The following is a 25,573-nucleotide window of genomic DNA, read 5'->3' on the forward strand; positions in this document are numbered from 1 at the left end:
AATGCATTCACCTACTGCTATCTCCTCATAGGAAAGAATTCACACAATTTGATTCAAAGATCAAATATGTAGAATTTCAATATGATAACTGCATGCAAGTTTTTCATTCACCATAAAGCATGAAATAAAACATAAATTCAAATAGTTCTAATGAGTCAATCACAGTTCACCCAAAAGATCTTGGAAAAGTTTAGCAACCACATATTTAAACACCATAAAGTAACAGTTTCAAGAACTGTTACTGACAGCTAGTTCCCTTTTAAAACAAAAAACAAAATAAAAGTTCTTTAAATTGAAACTCATGAAGAGTTTTCCAACCGCTGTATCTTCTGAACCTTGAACACTTGTCGTGCTAACCACTACAACTCCTTTAGCTGCTTCAACTTCCCTAGCTCTCTGACGATACTCTAGGTACCTGTTGACATATAACTTGATGGTTTCATAGTTGGGGACAACAGTGACCTGCAATTTGGTTCTCCATATGCCTAATTCCTTCTCTGCATCCTTAACTTCTCCGAGAACAACTGTATTTGCAGACTTAAGGACTCTAAGGACAGAATATAAGTTGTTGAGTCTGTCCAACACTTATTGGACAACTCATTATACAGTTTCTTGCAGTGTTACACCAACGTGGGGCTGCAGGGGGACATCGGGACAAGTTTCGGGTGCGGGAAAAAAAGGGACTCAATTTGGGGACAGTGGGGGTGTGGAGGGGGGAGGTTGCATAGTATACATAGGACTTGAAATGCTAATTATAGAATGATACTTAAATATAACATACCAAATATAGTTGAACAATGAATATAGAAAATTGAAATGCGATTCACGAACCATAAGTTCAAACTTCAAACTTGAAACTTCATAACCATTGAGCTTAGTAACATACTCATAGTAAGTTGTAACACTAATAACATTAAAGTTCTAAATATAATGATAATGATAAATAAAAAATATAAATCATACATAGTACCATGCAAGTCAACCATTGACTATCAAATGACAAAGATGAAAGATGAAAGATTAAAAATTCATTGTTCAAATTATAAATATGATATATCATAAAGATCAAGATGCTCATGATTACAATGAACTGAGTAGCATGAAACAGTGAAATGAAATAATGTATCGTGGCCATATCAAAGCAAGTACAATCTACAAAATGTCAATAATAAGAATGTAAGGGTGGGAGCTCTCTAATCATCCTCTAAACTGAAGTCCTCATCACCATAACTAGTAGACTCCTCATGGGTAAGATAATATTAAAAAACTTAAAAATCGACTTTTTAACATGGGCACTAGACGCACCCCACGTGTTCCCTGGAAGCACCCCACATGCACCCCTACATGCACTCGCACACCCGAGACAAACCTCTGCAACCATGCACTCGTCGGGTGTGTTGACCGTTGCAGCTGCGGTTTGACATTGCTTTGGCGGTGGTGGCAGAGTGAGGGTGCGCGACATACCTACATCTGGGACGTACGCTCACCTAGTGCGCCAAGGTTTTACCTCGGGTGCGTGCACCTGGGTAACACTGGCTTCTTCACTTCTATTTCAACAACCTTTTCCTCAAACACGTGTATTAAGTCCACATCCAAAGAATTGAAGTCACTCTTAATGGTCAACCAGATGACGAGCATACTTATCCAGCACCTGATTGATGAAACTGATGATATCATTGTGAAGGGAGAGTTTCCATTCATTAGAATACAACCATGAAGGCTTGATTTCACTAGGATTGTTGACTATCTTCTTAATCGCTAACACTGTGGGCTTCAGTCCTAGCATGCTCAAGATTTTTAGCTACAACATACTAGCTACTCTATTCATCCCTTCTCTTCTGAAGTTCTAGGATTAGAGCTTGCCTTTGACTTGTAATGCTTATGTATAGGTTCCTAAGAGAAGTTAGATGAGCTATGCCCTGTTCTCACATCTGTTTTGCGTACTATGCTAAGGCTTGCAGTTTACCAATTTCATCCTTGAATTGATCAAGGAGCTCTGTGTCATTGAGAACCTAAGTGGAGGTAGAGGCTTCTCCTCTGAGAGTTTATAATAGAAGTCATCAATCCTTTATAAGGCTGGATTTGTGCTAGATATTCCTATAACTCATGGTTCGTCTTCGATTCCTAAGCTTTCTCAATTAGAGTTTTAAAATGAAAATTTGCATGGTAGGCTTTGCTATCTAGGTTGGCAAGCCCCATATCAATATGCGAGACATTATAGTAGGCTTCTGTGATGACGTCCATATTTGCATTTCCAATGCAGTCAGCTATTTCTAGGACATGGTGTCCTATGTTAGCATCTGTAACAACCTTGGACATTCTTTTAGCCCTTTTAGGCTTCTTTGAACTCTGAAATAGCATGGCGATAGTGTCTACTTCGTTAACACTTGGGGTGACTTTCCTCGTCTTCTTCCCTACCTCTTGAGTTAACCAAATAGGGGAGGTAAGACTGATTTTGGTATTGTTTGCTCTTGATGAAGATGGGAGGGTCACGGGAGCAATAGGTGTAGGAGAAGAAGGGATCTCCATTATGGATGCTATGGTGGTAACCTATATAATTTGTTGATATACTACTCTAGGGTCATCATCACTTTCCTTTTGTTTTACAGGAGTACTCTCTTCATCCGGTTCATACACACTTTTAATCCTGAGTCTATTTTCATCCGGGTGCTCTCCATCTCCTCCACTTTGTGTCTCCTTTAGCTAGTTCAATAGTTGTATTATCTTCAATCATTATAAGAGTAGTAGAAGTCTCACCTTGAGCTGAAGGACCAGCAAGTGCTTCTTCACTAACACATGCGACCTTTCTCCATTTTCCCTCCAACCAATCCATTGTTCTTTTAATTACAGGAGCTGTTCGTGTTTCCAAATCAAAGAATTCAGGCTTACTCCATTCTATGCTAGGAATACCTTTATCCTTCACCTCTTGGAACTCAGGGTCAACAATGATGTCTTCATCCTGTGCTTTGACAAGGATTTCAATTTGACCCCAAAGGATCAAATTTGATGCAGAGTGAGCCTGATAAAATTCCTTTTAAACATTTCTATTTGATCAACACAATCTGCCCAAAAATCCTCCAATGTAGGCTTGTGGATATAAGTTTGAGCACCATATAAATTCATTTTGGCAAAGCCCTTACTATCAAACTGGGTTCTTACAGGTAGAGTGGGAAAATGATAACCCTCCAAGATTTTCTCAACACATTTAGCAGCTACTGTGGTTTTACATGTGAATAGAAAGACATAGAAACAAGGAAAGCAAAACCCTTCTTGGCCATGCTAGAATATTTCACATTCATCACGACCATTTGGCGACAGACTTCCATAAACACAAGAAGATCAGAGGGGTACCTAGGAAGTTGTAAGGTTCCTTCTCAAAACTCCCTATTCTTAGATATGTGAATTGTTAGAATTGAGTGAATACACAGCCAAACCCCAAGGAAAAATCTGCGATCTCTTGAGACAACCTCATATAAGGTTTTCCCTCCAACTTGCTAACTACTTAAGAAAAACATTATTCACCTGGGAAAAGTCTTGGTTACCCCTACTTGCAGTGTGTTGAACAATTTATAGATGGGGTTAAAGCTTCCCATAAGCTTCTACGATTGGTGATGATATATAACAATCCAAAGGAAAAGTGAGACTCTTTCTTTTGGGAGAAGTTCCTTAGTTGGACATGAAGATGACAACTCATAAGATTATGAAATGTTCCGTTCGTCTGGGTACTTGATGGTGAGTTTCAGAATGCTGAATGACTGTATGGAAGGGTTGGCAAGAAGGCCATATGGTTGGCAATTTGCTAGGGATGAATGTAGTAGCTGGAGTACGGATCTTGGGAGGCCGTATGAGAAGGTTGGAAGTCCATATGGGGGAAGGACAATGGAGGCCGTACATCGTAGCAGTTGGAGTATGGATGATGTTTGGCGAATTGAGATGTGGTCCATATAGTATGAAAGCCATATGGTGGTGATGGGAAGAGGCCCTACGATGGAGATGGGGGAAAGCCATATAGTTAAGTATGCAGGCCGTATGGTATTGTGGGGGAGGATGTTTGGTGGAGTGAAGGAGACAATATGGTGGTGAGGTGGGGTACGGGATGAACAGAGAGTTGTCTGTATGGTAGGGGAAGGAAACAAATGATGTACAGATGGAGGAAAGAAGAATTTTCAGTCATGCAACAAACTTATAGATCTGAATTCATTAAATACACCCAAAGAATGAAGATTGAACACGAATAACTCTCAATATATATTTGCCAAAAGATGATGCTCCAATTTGCCAGATTTGAGCGAAGTATTACATGCAACAACGGAATGGGGTGAGGGTTGAATCCCACCGAAACCGCATGAGCCAAATAGGGAAGATCTTTCACTTCTGAAATGGCGAATTAATCCAGAACTCCGATAGGAATTCGCAGTAAAAGAAATAATCCAAAAATGCCCACCTACAACTACCTACAAGCTGTGCTTAAATACCCTTTGGGAAAACTTTCTGAGGGTGTACAAAGATAGCCGATGGGTAAACTTACCAATGGAAATGAAACTAAAATGGATCCGGGATATTTTAAATCAATCGGCCCATTAACAAAGATTTTCTTAATAAACTATTTTATGTCAGGGATATTACAAGTTAACCCAATGTATATAATCTTTCTTCCCCCAAATGGTTAGAATAAACTTAAACATCCAAAATTCAAAGCTCTTAGAATTAGGGTTCCCGACAACTCTGTGCAACAAGGTAATAATATCTGCAATAGGTTCTTTAAAATGTAACTTCTTTAGTTTGGTAGGTAGTTGGGACTTACCTTGTCTCTCTTTGACTTGAGCCAATTCTTGGCAACACTATTAAGCTAGAAATCTTGACAAACTTTGAAATAATCATGTCCAGCCTTGACATGGTTTTCCTTCAGAGCTGCGCAAAGCCATGCCACAAAACCAACTGGTTGCATAATATCAGGTCTTCTAGCTGTTAGCTATAGCAAATTTCTAATCATGAATGAATATGCAATTTTGTTTGCATATTTTTTAGTACTAAATTTATGGCCTAATTATTGGATCTGCAGTGTTTTATTGTTTCTTAAGAAAGTCTTGATAATATTAAATCTGAAATATCCCATAATAATTTAACGTAGCGTAGGTTGAAATTCATTGAAGAATTCAATGGTTGAATTCAGCTACTGATATTTACCATGTTTCACTCTCTTGAAGAATTTCTTGATGTTAGTTGGCATTGCAGGAGCTCAATTTTCATTTGCAAAAATTCGAAGAATATGGCTTTTATTATCTTATCTAGATGACACGTGGTTTCTTGCTTCTAGGATGAAGAAGTTTCAGAAGTTAGATATGTTTCATGGGAAGAGCTCAGAGAGCTTTTACTAAAGAAAGATGCAGCCTATGTACCATATGACATGGAGGGAAACTATGGTCAACTTTTTAGAATACTTGATGATAGGTGAGCTTTGTCAGATATTTATTGCAAAGTTCCTAGGAATTCTTTTCATACTTTTATGGACCTTTTTATTTATAATAAGAGGATCGTGTTGCCTAGTTGTTTTATATTTAGGATGTTATTGCAAAAACACTATTGACAGGGCTGATAATTCTCAAATTTTTCTTTTTAGTTTGCTATTAGTTGAAGATATAACATAATATTCATCATATCCAGGAAAAAAAATATTAAGTTAGATGCCTTGGGGAAGACTTGAATGAGATAAAGGCAGCTGTATTCCACTTATATGCGATACAAATGTAGTAGTCATCAATAATTTTGTCTACTTGCATAGGTTGTTGTTGGTAGTGCTTTTAGTTATGTTTTGGTTGGTATGGTTGGGAACTTCATGTTCGTAGTCTAAGTGATGCACATCTTTTTTATCAACCTATATGTTGGATGCTGAAGGTTAGGGTATGGAGTTCTTGCATTGTTATACTCTCTTTGTACCATAGCTCTATGGTGTACATTGCTTCTTTATTTGAGAGGAGTTATATAGTGGGAAATGGGGGAAGATGGGGGCTGTAATGGCGTCCTTCCATGAGGTGCACAAGCATTTATAATATATGGATGAGCAAACAAAATCCACAACTCCAGAAAAAAAAGGGCTTTTTCATGGTGGTGAATGAATTTTTGGAACTGTTTTATTATGAAAACAGTGAAACACACAATTGCAAAAGAAAGATAAGATATATGAGGTACTATTAGTGTTAATTATTTGTTTTAAATATTTTTTGTGACAACAATAATACATGAATGTCTTTGTGCTGATATCTAATAGTATTTAACTGATATTTGTATTTAAGATAACTGAGCTAGGGTCAATAAAGTTACAATTATCTTTTCTACGACAATGTGTAACAAATTGTAGGTCAATTCTTTTATGGTGATTTTCTATTGTGTTTCTTTAGAGATATAAGTTTAACAACATTTCTAGTTCCATTTTTATGCTGATGGAAACTCCTAAAAATGACATAGGGTCAGTCACTATTGGTGCTAAGTAAAGATATTCTCCCATGTAATTGCAAGAAAAGAAGTCCTACTTCATTGCTGCAAGAATATGATAAATATTTCAAGGATCTTGAGGCATATACCATCAACTTTCCAATGTTGACACAGCCACTTTGGGAAAAGGATTTCTAGGCCCATGTTGATGGTTCCAAGTGAGTTGGACTTCAAACTATGCAATCGAGTATTCCATAGAAGAAGCCGGAGTTCATGGACTAGAACATGGTGTGTATTTTGTTAGACAATTGTTGTTGAAAGAAGAGAAATTACAATACAACAAAGTGGGAGGTTTCTAGGATGATTGAAGCCATTACACACATTCAAATATTGTCTGTTTCCCCTTTTTGTGTTCTTGATGGACCATTGGGCTTTGTTCTATTAGGTACATAATTATTTCATTAGAGTTTGGGTAAATTGGTGGTTCATGTTGCTACAAAAGTTCTATGATGGTTTCTTGGTTTGGGAAAATTGTTGCCCTTTTCTATCATTAATCGGGGAAAGCTTTGATTACTTCTCTATTTAATAAATAAAGAGATGAATTCCCCTTACCAACCCCAACTTGGTAGCAAGTAAGACAAAGGCAGGGTGGAAGCTAGGCTGGGTCATGCGGATACCTTTGGCACAACAAAAAAAGTAAAAATGAGTAGATGAAATAACAAGAGACATGGTGATGTATATGAAATGCAAAAGTAAAATATTATTTAATTTGCACATGAAATTATTACAAAAGAAGACCAAGTATGGATAGCCAAGGATCAAAATTGATCTGACTAGATCATACTACTATCCTTGCTGATACACAATCTATTAAGAGACTTGATAGTTTCCAAAAGGAACACAAATGTCACAACTGATGCTTATAACCATAGTGGGAAAACTTGTCAAAGCCAAAAACTCACCAAGGCTTGAAATAATATTTGTGAAAAACTCGGTTAGTTTGCGCAAAAGCTACGCAAAAAACTTGGGTCCTTAAAAAATTGCTTAAATTTAATTAGAAATGCCTTTTTTTTGCAAAATTCAATGAAAAGAGGCATCGAATGAGTCAATAAATGAGAACACAAGCTTAGTCTAGATATATTTAAACTCAAAATGGGTAAAAAATCGCATTCTCATGAGGAATGCTGATGGTTGGAAGAAAAAGAATAAATAGCTTATGTAAAACTGAAAGTAAATATATCATTAAAATTACATCTTCCTCTTCCCAACTCTTGTAAAGACTAAAGTAGAGGCAGAACTAGTGGGTCCAGTCTTAGAGGTCTACATTGGGGATGATTGTGCCTCCTCACTGGTTATGTCTGACTCTGTCTGTGGCTTTTCTCCATCTTGGATGTAGCTCTGCCTCTAGCTTCTCTTAGCATTTGCAATGTCTACACATTTAACTCAATGTCATCCAGAGTGAAACCAAATCCACCCCACTCCTCCATAGCCTGCCTCCAAATTATTGATGTCATCCTCTTTAAAATTCTCCTCAAATCTGCCTAAAATCCGCTTCAAATCGATAGAAATCAGATTGCAAGTGTTTGCAAATATAAGTGAAGAGATGGGAAGTGAAATTAATTTGGGCAGTTTTTTCCCCTTTAAATGCTTTATAAAAATACAACCAAGTTTTTGCTGAAAAATCGGTGAGATTTTGGTGCGAGTTAAAGTGTTCAAAATTGGCCCGGCCAGAAGAATCAGCCAAGTTTTGCAACTCGGCGCGGACTTTGGCAGTGGTGCATCAATGCTTATAAGCACTAAATGCCAACAAACACTTTATGCATTCTTAGATAACAAATAGTTATCAAAACAATGACATTGTACATTAAACACAAGCTTTTTGAAGGCTTTGAAGAGGCATGCAACATCATGAAAAGAAAAGGTGTAGAGAACTAAGGAAGTGTAAGAATACGAAGCCCGGGGGACAATAAAAAGACTTAGCAAGATAACAAGCAATGAAGAAGAGTACCGTTAAGCCAAATCACAAATTCAATCTTCCTCTGCTATAACAGTGACAACATGTGCAAATACCAAATGTGGAAAGATAAATTCATGAATCACACTAGTTGCATCACTTTACATATTCATCTACTTTCACATTTTTAACCAGACAGAGCATGAATAACCAGTGAATGGAAGTCTTAAACATTCAGGGTTAAAAAAAACATTGACAACAGATATAGTCTCTTGCGTACAAAAAGAAATACTATATGTAAGGGGAAACCTGGAGTTGTCGTGCCTGGGCTTGTGGCATTCCCACTCCCCTGTGGTACTGTTTGAATCAGCTGTGAGCTTTCAGAGACTTGTGACCAACAACTACATCCAGATGATACCGTGGTAGTCTCCTGCTGCTGCAGTGATTCAAACTTTATGATATCCCTTGCTGTATATGTCTCCCCAATGCTAACGTGGCCTTGGGTGCCGTTTGCAATGATGGTTCAGACCCTGACTGCTGCTGGTGTTACTCACTCCTGCTATTTATTACCACTGCTAACATTGCCTGGGATGCCGACAGTAATGACTCCTCAGACCCCCGACTGCTGCTGGAGCTTTTCATGTCTGCACCTCTGCCCACTTCTCACGGGTGCCAGCTGCAATGCAGCTTCTAGTCTATTGCCACAGTGACCTGACCTCCCTGACTTGCTCCTGTGTGTCGATGCCAATAATAACACTTCCCACAACCGATGCCAGACACACTCCATATTCTAAATGCGTAGGAGGCTGCTAATATGGATTTCCAGTTAGTATAAAGAGAACTCACAACTACTTCTACTGATAACACTTACTTCTGAATGTTGGTCCGATTTGATGCAAAAGTCTGATACTGCAACTTCATGCCTGAACCTATGTGCAAACTTCAAGGAAATGCTGGGGCTACATCCAACCTCCCAACTCTTCTTAAGGGGTTTCGTCCTTAAGAACAACAAGTCACATTTAAGCAACCTTTGTTATTTTGAACAATATTATATTTCATGGTACCAATTCCCAAGGAGATTCATTGCTTATAACCTCAATATGAGGGAAAGTACAAACAACTAGGCAATGTGGGATAAAATCCATTTTCGTCTTTTAGTCACTTAAGTCACTTTTGTTATAAAACGACTTTAAGTCATAAAGTAACTTTATAAATCCACTTTATAAAAATGAAGTGACTTAATAATAGAAAAGCTCCTCCACTTAAATATTTCCCCAACGAAACTAAATAACTCTTGTGACTTGCTGGCATCCTCACGATCAATGCTGGTAGCCTATCCGGATGGGAAGATAGACCAACCAGGCGCTGGTAAGGCCTAGCACGGAGAAGGGAACATTATAGGAAGCCAAAGAAAGACAGATAAAGCATTTTTGCAAGTGATTCATCTAGTAGTTTGTGATGAGATGATCAAGGTTGAAAATTGAGCACACTATCCACAACTAACAAATTTTTCATGTCATCCTACATTATTTTCCTTGCTATCATTAATGGTTTGATGAAGTGAATGAGGTGTAAGGGTCATTATTTGAAGTGATAAGTAAGATTGAGTGAAAGACTTCAAATTGAATAAGAAAGACTGACTGGTGATTCAATGTAGTTGGATATTTAATATATTTATCAGATAACCCCTTCCCCTTGGTTCCTTCACCCTTCGGTGTACCTCCACCATGTTTGAATGCCTTCTCGCCTTTATTTAGGAGGCTGCCCTTCTCTCCTTTCTACTTTGTTGATCTCTCTCCCCGAGCATAGTAACTCTTGCCCTTCGAATAAGTGGTATGATGATAAGTGCAATTCTTTCCTCCGCACTTTGTGCACAACTTCCACCCTTTGTCTGTCTTCCTTCATCTAGCTGGAAAACTTTCGCCTCTAGTTCCTCCATCACAAGAAATGCACCTTCGTCACGCAATACAGTAGAACCCTTTGTGCTTTTCTCATGCAATCCCCAAAGCCATCTGGCACACCCTTTTTCCTCATTGGTCCCCTCTCTCCCCCACTTTGGATTACAACTCGTTGGTCTCCCACACCTCCACTCTTTATAATATCCTCGATCAGCCTTTGATCCTTGTCACCACTCCCCCCACTGCCATCTTTTCACCTACAACATTAGAGAGCCTATTAGGTCCATGAATAATAGTAGGACTGTAGACGAGGAAGGGTTCCAAGCGGAACTCTTCAAGCACGACATCACATTGTTGAGCTCCTTCCTCACCGATCTTTTCAAAAGAGTGGTTTGCATGGGGTTCCTTCACACTTGGTTGTGCCATATCATCCATTTGATATACAAGGTTGGCCTTGTCTTAGATCCCAACAACTAAAAGACTCTTATGGTTGGACATACTTTTTCTATATTGTATGGTATAGTTACGCACTCTTAATAATCTTAGGAGTTGGATCGATGTCATATTCAGGCTAGAGGAAAGGTTGGTTTCAGAATTGACTATCAAACCAAGGACCACGTTGTGACTCTCAAGGTTGTTATTGATTCAGTTTCTAGGGCCCTTTTCTAGAGGCTTTGTGACATTGGTATATATGAGACTTTTGACTACCATCATGAGACTCTATGAGATGGTTGTTGGTCACATTGAGACCCCTCATGGAGTTTTGAACTAAATCTAGAGCACTATCAAAGTGAAGTAGAGATGCCCTCTATCCCCTACCTTGTTTGGGATTTATATTGATGAGCTAGAGGCATTTGCATGAGGTTCCCTCCCTCTTGGTTGTGCCATTTCATCCATTGGATAAACAAGGTTGGTCTTGTCTTAAACCCCAACAATTACAGGACTCTCATGGTTGGAAATACTTTTTCTAGATTGTACGCCACAATTTTGCATGCTATTATATCTCAGGAGTTAGATCAACGCCTTATTCAGGCCAGAGGACAAGCTAGTTTCAGATTGGATTGTTAGACCATGGACCACATTTTGACTTTCAAGGTTGTTATCGAGGAGGCTCGACATTGCTTTTCGAATGCCTACTACTACCACTTAATGAATTCTTGCAAAGCTTTTGATTCAGTGCCTAGGGCCCTTTTCTAGAGACTTTGTGACATTGGTATTTCTGAGTCTCTCTTAACTGCTATCATGAGACTTTACAAGATGGTTGTTGGTTGCATTTAAACCTCTCATGGGGTTGTGAAGCGGGGATGCCCTCTGCCTCCTGCCTTGTTTGGGCTTTATATTGATGAGTTGGAGGGGTTTCTTCAAGAGCACTTGCTTCTCAGGGATGGTGTTTTTTTTGCACCAGGTTTTGAGTTCTATCTTGCTATTTGCAAATGATGTGGTCCTCCTAGCTTACTCTCTAGAGGGCTTACACATAATTCTTGATGGTCTTGCTTCATTTTGTGACTCATGCCAGCTAACAGATAACTTGGGTAAGACCAAGGTGATGGTTTTCAATAGTCTCAAGACCTCTCATTCCCACTTCTTTTTCCAGGGAGCTGAGTTTGAGATGTCCTCTTCGTACACATATTTGGGGGTCAAGTTCTCAGGCCCTTGCTTCAGTGTGAGTCCTACCCTATAACCTCGCATCAACAAAGGGTATGGTTCTTTGGCCCTATTCAATTATTATTAGTATCTTAGGTTCTTGCCAAATTTGGCTTATTCTTCTAGAGTCTTAGTTAATGGTCATTCAGGCTTTCTTTTTTAGTTTTTCTTAATTTAGTCTATTATTAGACTACACTATTATTAGTGTCTATAAACTCTATTTAAGAGCGTATTTTTCAATACAAATTTTAATTCGATTTTTAACAGTTCCATAGTATTAGAGTGGGTGTAGGTCTAGGTATAACTCCCTCATGGGAGGGCCCTATGGAAGTTTTTTCTTTGAAATAGTTAGTAAACATATTAAGTGTTTTATTAGTAGTTGTTTCATTTCTAGGCGCCATTTTTGAAGAGCAAATTCGAGGGTTTTCTGTTTCTAGTTTTAAAGACCCCCTTATTTTAAAATTGTGCATCTAGAATTTTGATGGTGTTTTCCTTTTAGCAAAATCGTGGGTTTTCAGAGATTGATTGTTTGAAGTTTTTTTTTTTGTGAAAATCAACATAGGGGTTTCAGAGCTGAATTTTTGAGACTTTTTATGATTTTTTTCCCTTCTACAAAAAATTCTAGGGTTTTTAGGCAAGAGCCTACAACATAACGGTAACTTGTGAGCCTCTCATCTAGGAGGTCTTGGGTTCGCGTCTACTTGAGCTTAAAACATTATAATTAATTTTTCCAAATAATAATTAGTCTAGGCTTCAATCCATTACCTATGAAAAAAATAATTTATTGGGGGTTTTTAATAATTTTCCCTAAAAAATTATCTTGTGAAATTTTGCATTTTTTTTTCGTTTAAAAGAAAATAAAAAATCTATTGTGGTTTATTGTTTTTTCTTAAAAACAAAGTTTGTATTCTTTGATCCATGTCTTGGATCGTGTGTTTGGTCTCAATCGAGTTTTCAGCTGAATCATGTTTAGTTTTCGTCAAATTTTCTCCTCAAAAATGGATTTTTCATTTTTTTAAATTCGCGAAGTTCACGTGGAATGTTATGTTTGAGATTTCTGATTTAGGGCTTAATTATAGTATTTTGCAGTTGCTTTTGGGGTATACTCATTTGCAATAATATGGAGGGTTGGCAACTATTTTTAGTGTGTCTTTGTCAAAGTGGAAGGGCAACTCAGTTATCCATCGTCAAGTTGGATATTTTGTGATGATTTATGGTCAATGGTTTTGCAAATTCTAAAGGGTCAGTGGTAGAGTCAATCTCAGGTTCTCCTTTCTTGTTATAGACCATTTTGAAGAAGGGACAACCTTCTCTGTTTTTTCTTTGGCTACTCTTGGTCATTGACATTTTGTAGATGTAGGGAGGGTCTCAATAACAATAGAATGTTCTAAAGGATTTGTAACTATTTTCCTCTGCAGGGTAGTTCATAGAATGACTATTAAGGGAGGGTATTAGATATTTTTTAGAATCCTAGGTTTTTGCTAAATTTAGCTCAGTCTTCTAGGTCATTTAGTCTTTCTTTTTGAATTTTTCTTAAGTTAGTCTATTTTTAGACCATGCTATTCTTAGCATTTGTAAACTCTATTTAAGAGTGCATTGTTAATACAATTATTAATTCAGTTTTTAACAATTTCAGACACTTTTGAGGAGACAGTGTTTCCGACATCACTTCCAGGACACTAAATCCAAGATGACTCTTATGGACACTTTGATTACACCGAGGACACTCTATGTATGGGTTTTTTCAGCCCTCTCTGTTGGAGTTGGATTGGGCCTCAGTTGAGTAGGCTTAGACCCCCCTCCTTTGGCGCATCATCAGATGCAAGTAGTCTAGCTCCCATAGTATTGTCCTTGTTGAGTTTGGTGCCCGCTCTTTAAGACTTGGTACCATCTTCCACCTAGTTTGGTTCCTGCATCGCCCAAGGCACTTTGCGAACTTCTCTGAGAGGTGTTGTAGATATTCCTATCTTGCCTACTGCTCCTCATAGGCTATTGTGGTCTTTGACTCGGCTCAAGCTCGATGCTGGTTTGCTCAGGCTTTGACTTTTCTAGCTTCGATTGGGATCAAGATTTGTTGTCTTCCTCCTTTTCGGTACTGATTGGATGCCTCCTTTCATCTCCATCTGTCTCAACAAGTGTTGAATATGTACATCAGTATGGACATTCACTAGCAGTATATCCTCATTAATTGGGTTAATCCCCATGGGGCTTCCACCCAAATATGGCTTTCTAAGTAGAGCACTTTCTTGAGATATGGGACGAGATCACTATTTGTCCTTACCTTTCTCAACGCTGGTCACATGCACTCCACATTTTCCTTGGCTCCTTCCTAGTGGAATTACATCGGCTTTGCATTCAGATTGACCATTAGATGGCTAGGGAGGTAGGACTTGCCAACTTTGTAGCAGGGTGAAGTTGAGATGGAGAGGCATTTCATTTTCTGCTGCCCTATCTACTACAAGACTAGAGGGAGATTCTACTACTTGTTCAAAGAGATTTAGTCTCTCTCCACTTTTGGATACATTGATTAGAGACGCCTCGTGGTTTTTCTCCAAGAGGCCTTGAGACTTCAGGACCACTCACTATAGCATCAACTCCCCACGAGACAACACCCCACTCAACTCATCACCTCTTTTTTACAGTGCTTTCTCCTGCATGTGGTACTAAGTGGTAGCATAGTACCCCATCTGTCCATTCTAGATTCGTGAGGCCTCAGATGAATTCCACTTAGTGTTTGTCTTTTTCTTCTTTTCTTCTAGGGGCCTTTAAAAGATGACTTGGGGGTCTTGTGTGGTTTTCACCCCTTCACCCCATTACGAATGGGGACCCCCTCTTTTTGTTATGGCAATATTAGTAGTGGCCTTTGAAGCTTTTAGGTGGCCTTGGTAGCAATTTTCAGGCGTCCAAGTCTAAGAGATTAATTTGGCCAATTTTGGCTTGCTGGGAAGTCAAGGTTTTTAAGGGATACAGGCAAAAGTGGGGCGAAGCTAGTAAAGGATAGGGAGTTGAAACCAAGTGATTTGTGATGAAATGAGTCAAAATCATTAATTTTTTTTTTGTTCTAGTGTCAGTTTGACCTTAGAAAGCTTGGAAAGGTTATGGGAGGTGATACTATTGAAGGCATGATGATTGCTGAAATTTGGCTAAGTCTGAATTTTTTTAGAAACTTCCAAAATCTAGAATCTTTATTGTAACTCTTATGAAGCTGAAACCTTTGTTTTAACAAGGAGATTTATTTATTAATAGTGTGGGTTGTGGAGATTGTTTCCCAGCTAAGTTTGAATTCAGTTTGTTATCTTTGAAGTTTATATCTTATTACTCTGGTGTTGCCACAACTCCTATTAGTAGCTTAGGTATTGGCCATGACCAACCCATTAGAAGATGAAGAGGAGTCAAGTGAGAATGGTTTAGAAGGTATCATAATATAGATTAGTAGGTGAGATGAGGAAGATCTAATTAGCACAGTGCTAAGTTATCTCTAGGATCTATAGTCCATAGCCATCAATATGCCAAAAGTTGGGGACATCTCTAGGCGACTGGACATGGGACAGTCCCTACTGGTACCAGGAGAAGCACAATGCATCTTGCCATTTGCTGATGAAATATGAAGGAGACTTTGCAAGGTGCTTTACTACTTGAGGATGGCCAACTGTTGAGACTTAAAAGATCATGGAAAATTGGCACTTTATTAGGCCAACTGTATGAGGAAGACATGTTTTGGTACTCTCAACCCTACTTGGTACAAAGACTCACTTCAAAGACCCATTTCTTCAGGATGAAGCACCAAACTGTCTTTATTGGTGAGACTATATAAGGATGAGGGCCTTCGAATGGTGTAGATCATTTGTGCTGAGATGGATGATAAGATTTTAGAAGTTCTAGGAACAATTGGTTTTGTAGGAACAATCAGTTAAGTAGTCACAAATTATTGATGTAGAGTGGGGTAAGGTGACATAAAGTAATGTCTCCATTTTTTGCAAGTTTTTGTAGTTGGCTTGATTAGTTCACCATCATGACCCTCATGAGTTGACAGTGGGATTTGAGGGTCTCAGTTGTGGGGTTATAGGATTTCCAATAGCCTATGGTGTGTTTTGGCTTCATTTGAGGGACTTATTATTTATAGTAAGTCAAAGTGTTGGTTCTGATGAGCTTAGTTGAGTTAGAAGAGTTGAGTGATGCTCTCAATTTTTATTTCAGGCTTTTGGTTTGGGCTCCAAGAATCTTGGAGAGAGCATTTATTTATAGTAAGTCACCCCCGTCAAGTTCATTTGTTGTCTTTCTTCATCAGGGTCACTCTAGTGTTGTTAGATTTTGATTTTGAAGATTCTTCAGTTGTTTACGTAAGACGGGTGAGTTATTAGTGTTATTCATCTGAATATGCTAAGGTTGCTATTTTTGTTGGTGTCTAATGTTGGTCATCTCAATATCATAGCTTGTTGGAATCAGGATGAAAATTTTTAAATCGTGGGCACAAGAAATAGTGGCCTTTATTATGATAATAGATAGTTTCTATTATCTCTGTTTAGTATCTAATGGTTATCTATTGTAATCTTCTATAAATATTAGAATGTTTCTAATATTTAGTTTTTCGTTTCTAGAATAGAATGTTTCTATTGTTTACAATTGTTTTTCAAGGAAACATCGTTCAATCTCTTGTATAAATTGATCTCTTGATCATTGTTAATAACAAACAAATATTTTCCAATTACTTCGTAATATGGTATTAGAGCCAATACTCTAAATTTTGTCGAAAATAATTATAATTTCTTAGTTGAAATTATCTGTCTTTTATTTTCGAAATTATTCACATACATATCTGCTTCCAACTCTCTCTATAATCTGACTAGGGTTTCCATTCTGAGAGATCTAAATCCATTGACTTCTGGTTTAGTTCTGCAACCCATCGCTGTCTAGATCCGTTTGTTTTTTCTACACATTTTTGCCATTTTTTGTGGTTTTTTTGCAGTAGGGCCGTTTTTGTTCGAAAGCCTAATTTTTAGGTTCATCAATTTTTTTTGGTTTCAGATTCTTGGTGGGTTTTTCGAGAGCTCAACTGGGTTGTTGTTAGACTTTTCTGAGTGCCTCGGTTTTCATGCCTCAATTTTCGAGCCAATCGATTCAAAAACTGACAAATATTTATTTTGGGTTTTTTGAGCTCTCTTCTGGATCACCCTTCAAATTTTATGGGTCTCTACTTTTTGAGGGTTGCATGTACTTGTATGTTGTTTGCATGTGCTGCTTTACCATGCAAAGTCTCATGTTTGGCCTCTCTTAAAAATTCTGGTGGGTTTTCATAAATTTTTCCTCAAAAATTATCTGTTGGGTTTTACTATTTTTCCTAAAAAGCGAAGCTTTGTAATGCTAGGTTTGATTGATTTTTCACCACAAAAATCATGTTGGGTTTTGATTGTTTTTTCACCTCAAAAATCATGTTGGGTTTTGATTGATTTTTCACCGCAAAAATAATGTTAGGTTTTGATTGATTTTTCACCTCAAAAATCATGGCTTTTTGCAATTTGTTTTGGAGCATTATGCTCATCTGCAAAGTTTTGGAGCATTATCCAAAGTACCATCAACAATCTTCTCAGCAGACATCCTCTGCTCTAGATTCAGAAGGCTTCTGAAAGAGAAACATTCAATGCAACTATTGCCACAAGTTTGGGCACATGAAGGTTGAATGTTAGAAGTGCTTAGCTACCCTATCTTAGCAATTTGGTTCGCAACCCACAACGAACAGTGTGGAGCACCTTGAGTAGATAGAATCTGCCTTTTACGCTTTTTAACAGCTTCGTGCTCTGGATAGATTAACCATTAAGGAAGGGTATTATGATAATAAATAGTTTCTATTATCTCTGTTTAGTATCTAATGGTTAGCTATTGTAATCTTCTATAAATATTAGAATTTTTCTAATATTTTAGTTTTTTGTTCCTAGAATAGAATGTTTCTATTCTTTACGTTTGTTTCTTAAGGAAACATCGTTCAGTCACTTGTATAAATTGATCTCTTGATCACTGTTAATAACTAGCAAATATTTTCCAATTACTTCGTAATAGCCTTGAATATCAAAATATTAAGTAATGGTGGAAAATGTCCATTTTCAGAGCCAAAAGCAATTAATAAGTTTCATTATAATGACACTTTATTGTATTCTAATATTGGATGGAGGAAGCTTTTTAAGTGAAGTTCATTTGGGAAGCTTGTGCCATTTGGAGATTATAAATATGAGGCCATTTGATGGGAAAGGCATCTGACATTTATTTATCTTATTTGCTTTTGTGTCTTGGTGACATTCTGAAGTTCTGATTTTTTGTGCCCTTGCCCAGGTAAAAGGGTTTGGATTCATAGTTGTGGTATTGTGACTCAATTCTGAGAATTGATCCAGCTCTTCCAATACTGTATTTTGTAATAACCCCAATAGGTTATAACTTCTTCAAACACCAAAAATCTTTATACTTAAGTTGTTTGAAATTTTGTCAAACACTTTGCAAGCAAGCTCTGATACCACTGTAATAACCCTCCTCAAATCTGCTCTCAAAAACGCTGATTGAAGGCTCAAAGAATTTTGTCAAACAATTCACATGCAAGGGACATATGACTGATATAATATTTCAGCTTGCTTTAAATGACTCTTTCTTCAATTTGCATCAATGAGAATCTTGTGCTAGAAGACTCAAAATGGACTACACAATGATCTAACATGAATGTGCAACTTATTTTGACAATATTCAATGCATATATGTGACTGAAACTACTTGCAATATGCAGCTACAGCAACTAGTATTTTTGACAAACACTTGGGATGTAAAATTAAAACATTATTTATGGCAAAAAGAGAACCTACAGCCAATTGACATTTTGTCAAACAATTGGCATGCAAACTAATAAGCTGATCATGAATGAAATGAACACCTACAGCCAACTGACATTTCTACAAACAGTTGGTATGCAAACTAACTAGCTGATAAATAATAATAGTGAATTGCTCAAATGACACCAACAACTATTATCTTCTTAATTTGCAATGAAATTTCTAATACAATGCTCATGAAATATGGCCAAGACTTTCGGCATTTACATGGATTACAAAATGATAATGTTGGTATAATGCACACTTACAGTTGAAACTTATAACACCCTAAAAAACAATACTAATAAAGGAAGCTGGTTGTAGATGGCTGTAATAATTTTCTTCAATGCTGCCCTTTTTGCTTTGTTTTTCCGATTTGCTTTTTCGAACTGCTTTTTCGGACTGCTTTTTCAGCTTGCTTTTTCGGTTCCGCTTTTTCCGCCTGCTTTTTCGGCCTACTTTTTCGGTTCCGCTTTTTCGGACTGCTTTTTCGGCTTGCTTTTTCGGTTCCGCTCTTTTCGGACTGCTTTTTCGGCCTGCTTTTTCGGTTCCGCTTTTTTCGGACTGCTTTTTCGTATCTGCTTTTTCAGACTGCTACTTTGTTGAATCTCAAGACCATATCTTTCAATGGCGTCAAGATTTCCAGCTTGAAGGGATTTCGTCCTTCAAACTATTGAGACATAATCTCCAAAAAATTTCCCAATTTTTTTGATATTTCCAACCATCCTTAAAAGAAGCTCTTCCATTTCTTTTATAGTGTTCTCACAACAGCTTCATCCTTTGTTTTCTCAATGTGGGATAAAACATAACTTCCTATGTAACTTATGTCTCCAATGTGTTATAAACTAAAGGGGACTTTTAATTTAAGTATTTCCCACAAACTATAGTCTATGCATTAATAAAGTTAAATATTTAAATTTAACTTTATAAAATAGCTTTATCAATGCATAACAAATCTTATCAATGATAAACAAGTCTTCTTGTCGATTTTAAACAATTACCATCGACATACCATTGCCACTGGATGTCCGCCCATGTCCAAGATGACTTGCTATAAATAGTAAGTATGCCCAAAGTTGCCTCAAAACCCCTCAGAAAGACCTGCAACTGAAACTATATAGGCCAAATGGCCTCTAAGCCCCTTTAATGTCCTGGTTAGCCTACGGGACCATGGAGAAATAGGCTAACGACAACATCATGCTATGAATGCTAAAAAGGGGACATTACAGTCCGCCCTTCCCAAAATTGCTTGTCCCCAAGCAATGGCCGAACAACAACCCAATCAATTGACCTGGATCCCAAATGTAGTTATGAACTATACTGCTGTCAGTCAACATAGGCTCCTGCAACAACCTCTGAAAATTAACCAAGAAGAATCCATAAATGAATCGTGAATCATGGTGCAACTGAACTCCAAATCCACTACTGCCACAATCAAGAACCCACGAGGCACAAACTCTCAAAATATTAGACCCCAAGTAGAGTCACAGTAAATACCATCAACGCATCCCACTGTTCTATATGGAATGTACAATCCAACTCTGCAACAATGGTGACCACTCCCACATGAAACTGCACCAAATACAAAGAATCCACACACTGTACATCTACTGCAGTTAACACAACTCTGTAGATTACGGGCCACTGTCTCATAACCATAACTCCCACACACTGCTGATGGTGAAAAGACATCACAAGATAAATAGCAAGAAATAGAACCCAAACCAAATCTGCCTGCCACCAACTCCTCAACACAAGGATCAAATGCTAACTGATGTACATACCCTGCAGTATAATGCTGATAAAAAGAACCAACCCCAGTCAATAGCTCACCATGAACAAGTGATACAACCCACTATGACTGATCACCAACTAAGTCAGGAGATGTCATAACCAAAGTAGAATCAATAACAACAACCGCTGAAGCATCACTCCCAAACTCCTGCTCTAAGTCATGTATTATCAAGCTATCAACCGCAGAACCTATTGCCATGTCATGCCCATCACAACTCTCATCCTGTAGCGTCAAACCATCCCATAACAGATGACAAGCACTAGGAATCAAAGTATATCTCCATATCATCATCTCATCAACATGGTCATCAAAGGTAAATTGATGAGCATACCTCACAGTGTAATGCCGATAGAATGCGCCAATCTTAGTCAGTGGCTCAGATTGCAACCCAAATGAAACTAACTGCAATCGATCACTAACCAAGCTGGATCTGATTACTACCTTCGAAGACATCGCCAAGGGAGTAGTATCACTAGCAGGAACCATGCCAATTGCCGGCTCACCAACATCACACATGATCTTTGATACAACATCTCTAGTCTCCGTGCCATCAGTACTAGAGGCCACCACCATGTCAGGCATACCACAACAATCTGCTATAGCACCCAACTCAACTGAACTTGACTCTAGTAGGAATGGAACCGATATGCCTATGTTAGTATCAAGGGTGGATGCATACCCATCTCCACTGTCTCTGACAATCTCGACCATGGACATCCTCGGATCACTAGACACCACAACTTGTGACTGTACAGAATCTGGTAAAGACTGCAGTTGCTCTAACTCCATGGTCACCTTAGCCAAATGAAACTGTGACTCCTCGAAAGCCAACTGTGTACTCTCAAGAATCTCAGAAGTCACCTCGAGCTGCTGAGTAAGCTCACTCACCTCATCTTCCTTGGCTAATAATGCATCGTATGCTGTACTCCCCCACTCCATAAGATAATCTCTCTCGGCTACCAACTGCATATAATCCTGTCTCAGAATCCAAATAGCCTCCCATAAAGAGTGGATCTCTGTCAAGGAAAGATAACTACCTCCCTGCTCATCACTAGTAGGACAACCCCATCCATAAACTACTAACAACTGACGAGTAGTGTCGAAATGCTAGCAAGCGATAGAAATGTCTCGCTCACTAACTCTCAATTGACTAGACACATGATGGCACTGGCTAGACTGTCTCCTACAAACCTCCTCTGACACATTGTCTAAAGGAGCATCCTCAAAGTTACTGGTCTCTAGACTATTACCATCCATATCCTGCGAATCAACTCCAAAGCTCATATCAACATACGTAGTATCAAAAATTGTAGCATCGCTGTCCAACCCCTCCGTACCATAAAAAACTGCTGAGGAAACTAAGTCCTCAAAACTATCCACAACATCCGCTTGGGTGTTGTCTGTAATAATTAGATCCTGGGACTCTCCTGTAAACTCTGTCATCTTTGAGAAATCATCAACATGTGACCTGACTGTAAAAGAAAACTGAGTCCCTGCTATAAGCACTAACTCCCGAACTAAGCTCACCTCAAGACAAAGCTCGTCCACATGTCTCTCAGAATCCTGGAGAGCCAACTGAATACACACCAAGGAATTCCGAGTATCCTCTAGCTCATGAGAAAGCTGGTCAACCTCCTCCTCCTCCTTCTTCAATGCATCTAAATAGATCCTTGCAAGATTAAGGAGATGATCGCAATTTGAAAGTCGGTGTATGTAACTTACCTTCATTACCTCCATGCCTTCCTTGATCTGCTGTAAGTCGTCACAAGAAGAACCTGTTGTGACTCCTTTCTGTCTCTCCTACAGTTGAATCATCCAAATGTGATTCTCAATCAATCCATACATCCTGTCATGATGAGATAAAGTCGCGACAATATCCTTGTCCCTTGTCTTCAGTTGGCTTGCCAAACCAAGTGAAGAGCTACTAGCCTCTATCTCATGTGAAGAAGCATCCAACTGTGCTTGATACTCATTTTCTGCAAAGTCCTGAATGCTCACTTTCTGATCAACTGTACTATCCTCAAACATGACAGTATCCTCAACTGCTGTAACTTCATCCAGCCCAACTGTACTGGAATCACTATCTGTGTCAATCATGCAATCCGATGTGCCTATGATATCACCTTTTGATGCAACTGGCTCAACCTGCACAACATCTGAAACCCCTTCTGCCTGTAAAAGATGATGCAGATAAACCATTACTTGAAAATGTGCTGAAGTCTCCCTGTATCGAATCTGCATGTCTGTTAAACTCCTCATACAAGTTTCTGCCTGTCATAGGGAAGGTATGATCCTTCGGCCTATCAAAGTGTTCAATCAGTCTCTCTGAAAACTCCACATATGAGGTAATGTGTGCATGACCCATAGTGACCATACCATGATGCCACTACTTGTGTGCTAACCCATCCAGGTGAATTGCTGCATACTTAATAGCTTCTTTCTCAGGGATAGGGTTCATTTGAAAGTATGTGTCAAGCTTTTGAACCCAAGCTCTTGCTGTAGACTTCCCCGAGCCATCATAATATGGTAACTGAAGTTTCCCTACTTTCTTCTGTAGCTCATAGCTCTGGTTCCTGTCATGCCCACGTGGCATATGCTTCATCCGCACATCTATATACTCCCTAAAGGTAATTGCAGCAATAAAATCTGGACCTTCGGCTTCCCAATCTCTCCTCAGTTGGTCCTGTATATCAGTGATCTGGGGCTCTGGTACGGGTTGCTCTGGAGCTCTAGGAGGAAATATGGGAATCATGGGCCGCGAACTCACTGTCCTAGTTTGCTGGGGTGCATGACCGAAATTGTTCCCAACTTGTTCGCCTCCATTATGTGCCCCATCCTGATTATTACCATTCTGATTATTTCCTCCACCCACATTAGCATTCAACCCCATTTGACAAGCCATTATCTGCATCATAAGCTCAAATCTCTGACTCTGTTCCTGTGCTCTTTGCTCTGCTGATCGCTGTCCCTGTGCTAAGGTGTCTAATAATTGTAAGAATCTTTCCTTTCCCTGATCTGGACCGGCATTCATTTTGTCAAACATTTTTCTCTTTATCTGGCTATTCCAAATTCCCTATAAGACCTCCACAGGATGGCAGGACTTATAGCTCTGATACCACTGTAATAACCCCAATAGGTTATAACTTCTTCAAACACCAAAAATCTTTATACTTCAGTTGTTTGACATTTTGTCAAACACTTTGCAAGCAAGCTTTGATACCACTGTAATAACCCTCCTCAAATCTGCTCTCAAAAATGCTGATTGAAGGCTCAAAGAATTTTGTCAAACAATTCACATGCAAGGGACATATGACTGATATAGTATTTCAGCTTGCTTTAAATGACTCTTTCTTCAATTTGCATCAATGAGAATCTTGTGCTAGAAGACTCAAAATGGACTACACAATGACCTAACATGAATGGGCAACTTATTCTGACAATATTCAATGCATATATGTGAGTGAAACTATTTACAATATGCAGCTACAGCAACTAGTATTTTTGACAAACACTTGGGATGCAAAATTATAACATTATTTATGCCAAAGAGAGAACCTACAGCCAATTGACATTTTGTCAAACAATTGGCATGCAAACTAATAAGCTGATCATGAATGAAATGAACACCTACAGCCAACTGGCATTTCTACAAACAGTTGGTATGCAAACTAACTAGCTGATAAATAATAATAGTGAATTGCTCAAATGACACCAGCAACTATTATCTTCTTAATTTGCAATGAAATTTCTAATACAATGCTCATGAAATATGGCCAAGACTTTCGGCATTTACATGGATTACAAAATGATAATGCTGGTATAATGCACACTTACAGCTGAAACTTATAACACCCTAAAAAACAATACTAATAAAGGAACCTGGTTGTAGATGGCTGTAATAATTTTCTTCAATGCTGCCCCTTCTGCTTTGTTTTTCCGATTTGCTTTTTCGAACTGCTTTTTCGGATTGCTTTTTCAGCCTACTTTTTTGGTTCCGCTTTTTCCGCCTGCTCTTTCGGCCTACTTTTTCGGTTCCGCTTTTTCGAACTACTTTTTTGGCTTGCTTTTTCGGTTCCGCTTTTTCGGACTGCTTTTTCGTATTTGCTTTTTCAAACTGCTACCTTGTTGAATGTCAAGACCATATCTTTCAATGGTGTCAAGATTTCTAGCTTGAAGGGATTTCGTCCTTCAAACTATTGAGACATAATCTCCAAAAAATTTCCCAATTTCTTTGATATTTCCAACCATCTTTAAAAGAAGCTCTTCCATTTCTTTTATAGTGTTCTCACAAGAGCTTCATCCTTCGTTTTCTCAATGTGGGATAAAACATAACTCCCTTTATGTAACTTATGTCTCCAATGTGTTATAAACTAAAGGGGACTTTTAATTTAAATATTTCCCACAAACTATAGTCTATGCATTAATAAAGTTAAATATTTAAATTTAACTTTATAAAATAGCTTTATCAATGCATAACAAATCTTATCAATGATAAACAAGTCTTCTTGTCGATTTTAAACAATTACCATCGACATACCGTTGCCATTGGATGTCCGCCCATGTCCAAGATGACTTACTATAAATAGTAAGTATGCCCAAAGTTGCCTCAAAACCCCTCAGAAAGACCTGCAACTGAAACTATCTAGGCCAAATGGCCTCTAAGCCCCTTTAATGTCTTGGTTAGCCTACGGGACCGTGGGGAAATAGGCTAACGACAACATCATGCTATGAATGCTAAAAAGGGGACATTACATATTTACTGTGGCTTGGAAGAAAATAATTGTACTGAGTTTCAGATTTGGGACATTGATTTGTGTTTACGAGGCTGCCGTGATCTAGGCAGCATTGGGCCTTATTTGGAAGTCTGGCATATATTTGCAGACCTGCGGTTTGGCTTGGGAGTCTTTTGTACATGTTTGGAGGCCCTTGTTTACCTTGTAGCAGTGTTTGGCATCAGTTGAAATCTGTGAGAGTAGCTACATATTTGTTTGAGGGCTGTAGA

The 25,573-nt window shown here is 38.4% G+C and overlaps 1 protein-coding gene across 2 annotated transcripts in view; it reads left to right on the forward strand.

The window, feature by feature from the left end:
- Positions 1-25,573, forward strand: part of NUDT3 (nudix hydrolase homolog 3) — a 250,981-nt gene that overhangs the window by 33,185 nt on the left and 192,223 nt on the right. For both annotated transcript variants that reach the window (XM_089833188.1, XM_089833189.1), the window contains exon 5: positions 5,318-5,451. In XM_089833188.1, coding sequence (XP_089689314.1) covers positions 5,318-5,451 — 134 coding nt within the window. The remainder of the gene's footprint in view (positions 1-5,317; positions 5,452-25,573) is intronic.

Source organism: Cupressus sempervirens, chromosome 5 (assembly GCF_028749045.1).
Source record: "Cupressus sempervirens isolate cs-2001-9-10 chromosome 5, ASM2874904v1, whole genome shotgun sequence".
Classification (NCBI taxonomy): Eukaryota; Viridiplantae; Streptophyta; class Pinopsida; order Cupressales; family Cupressaceae; genus Cupressus; species Cupressus sempervirens.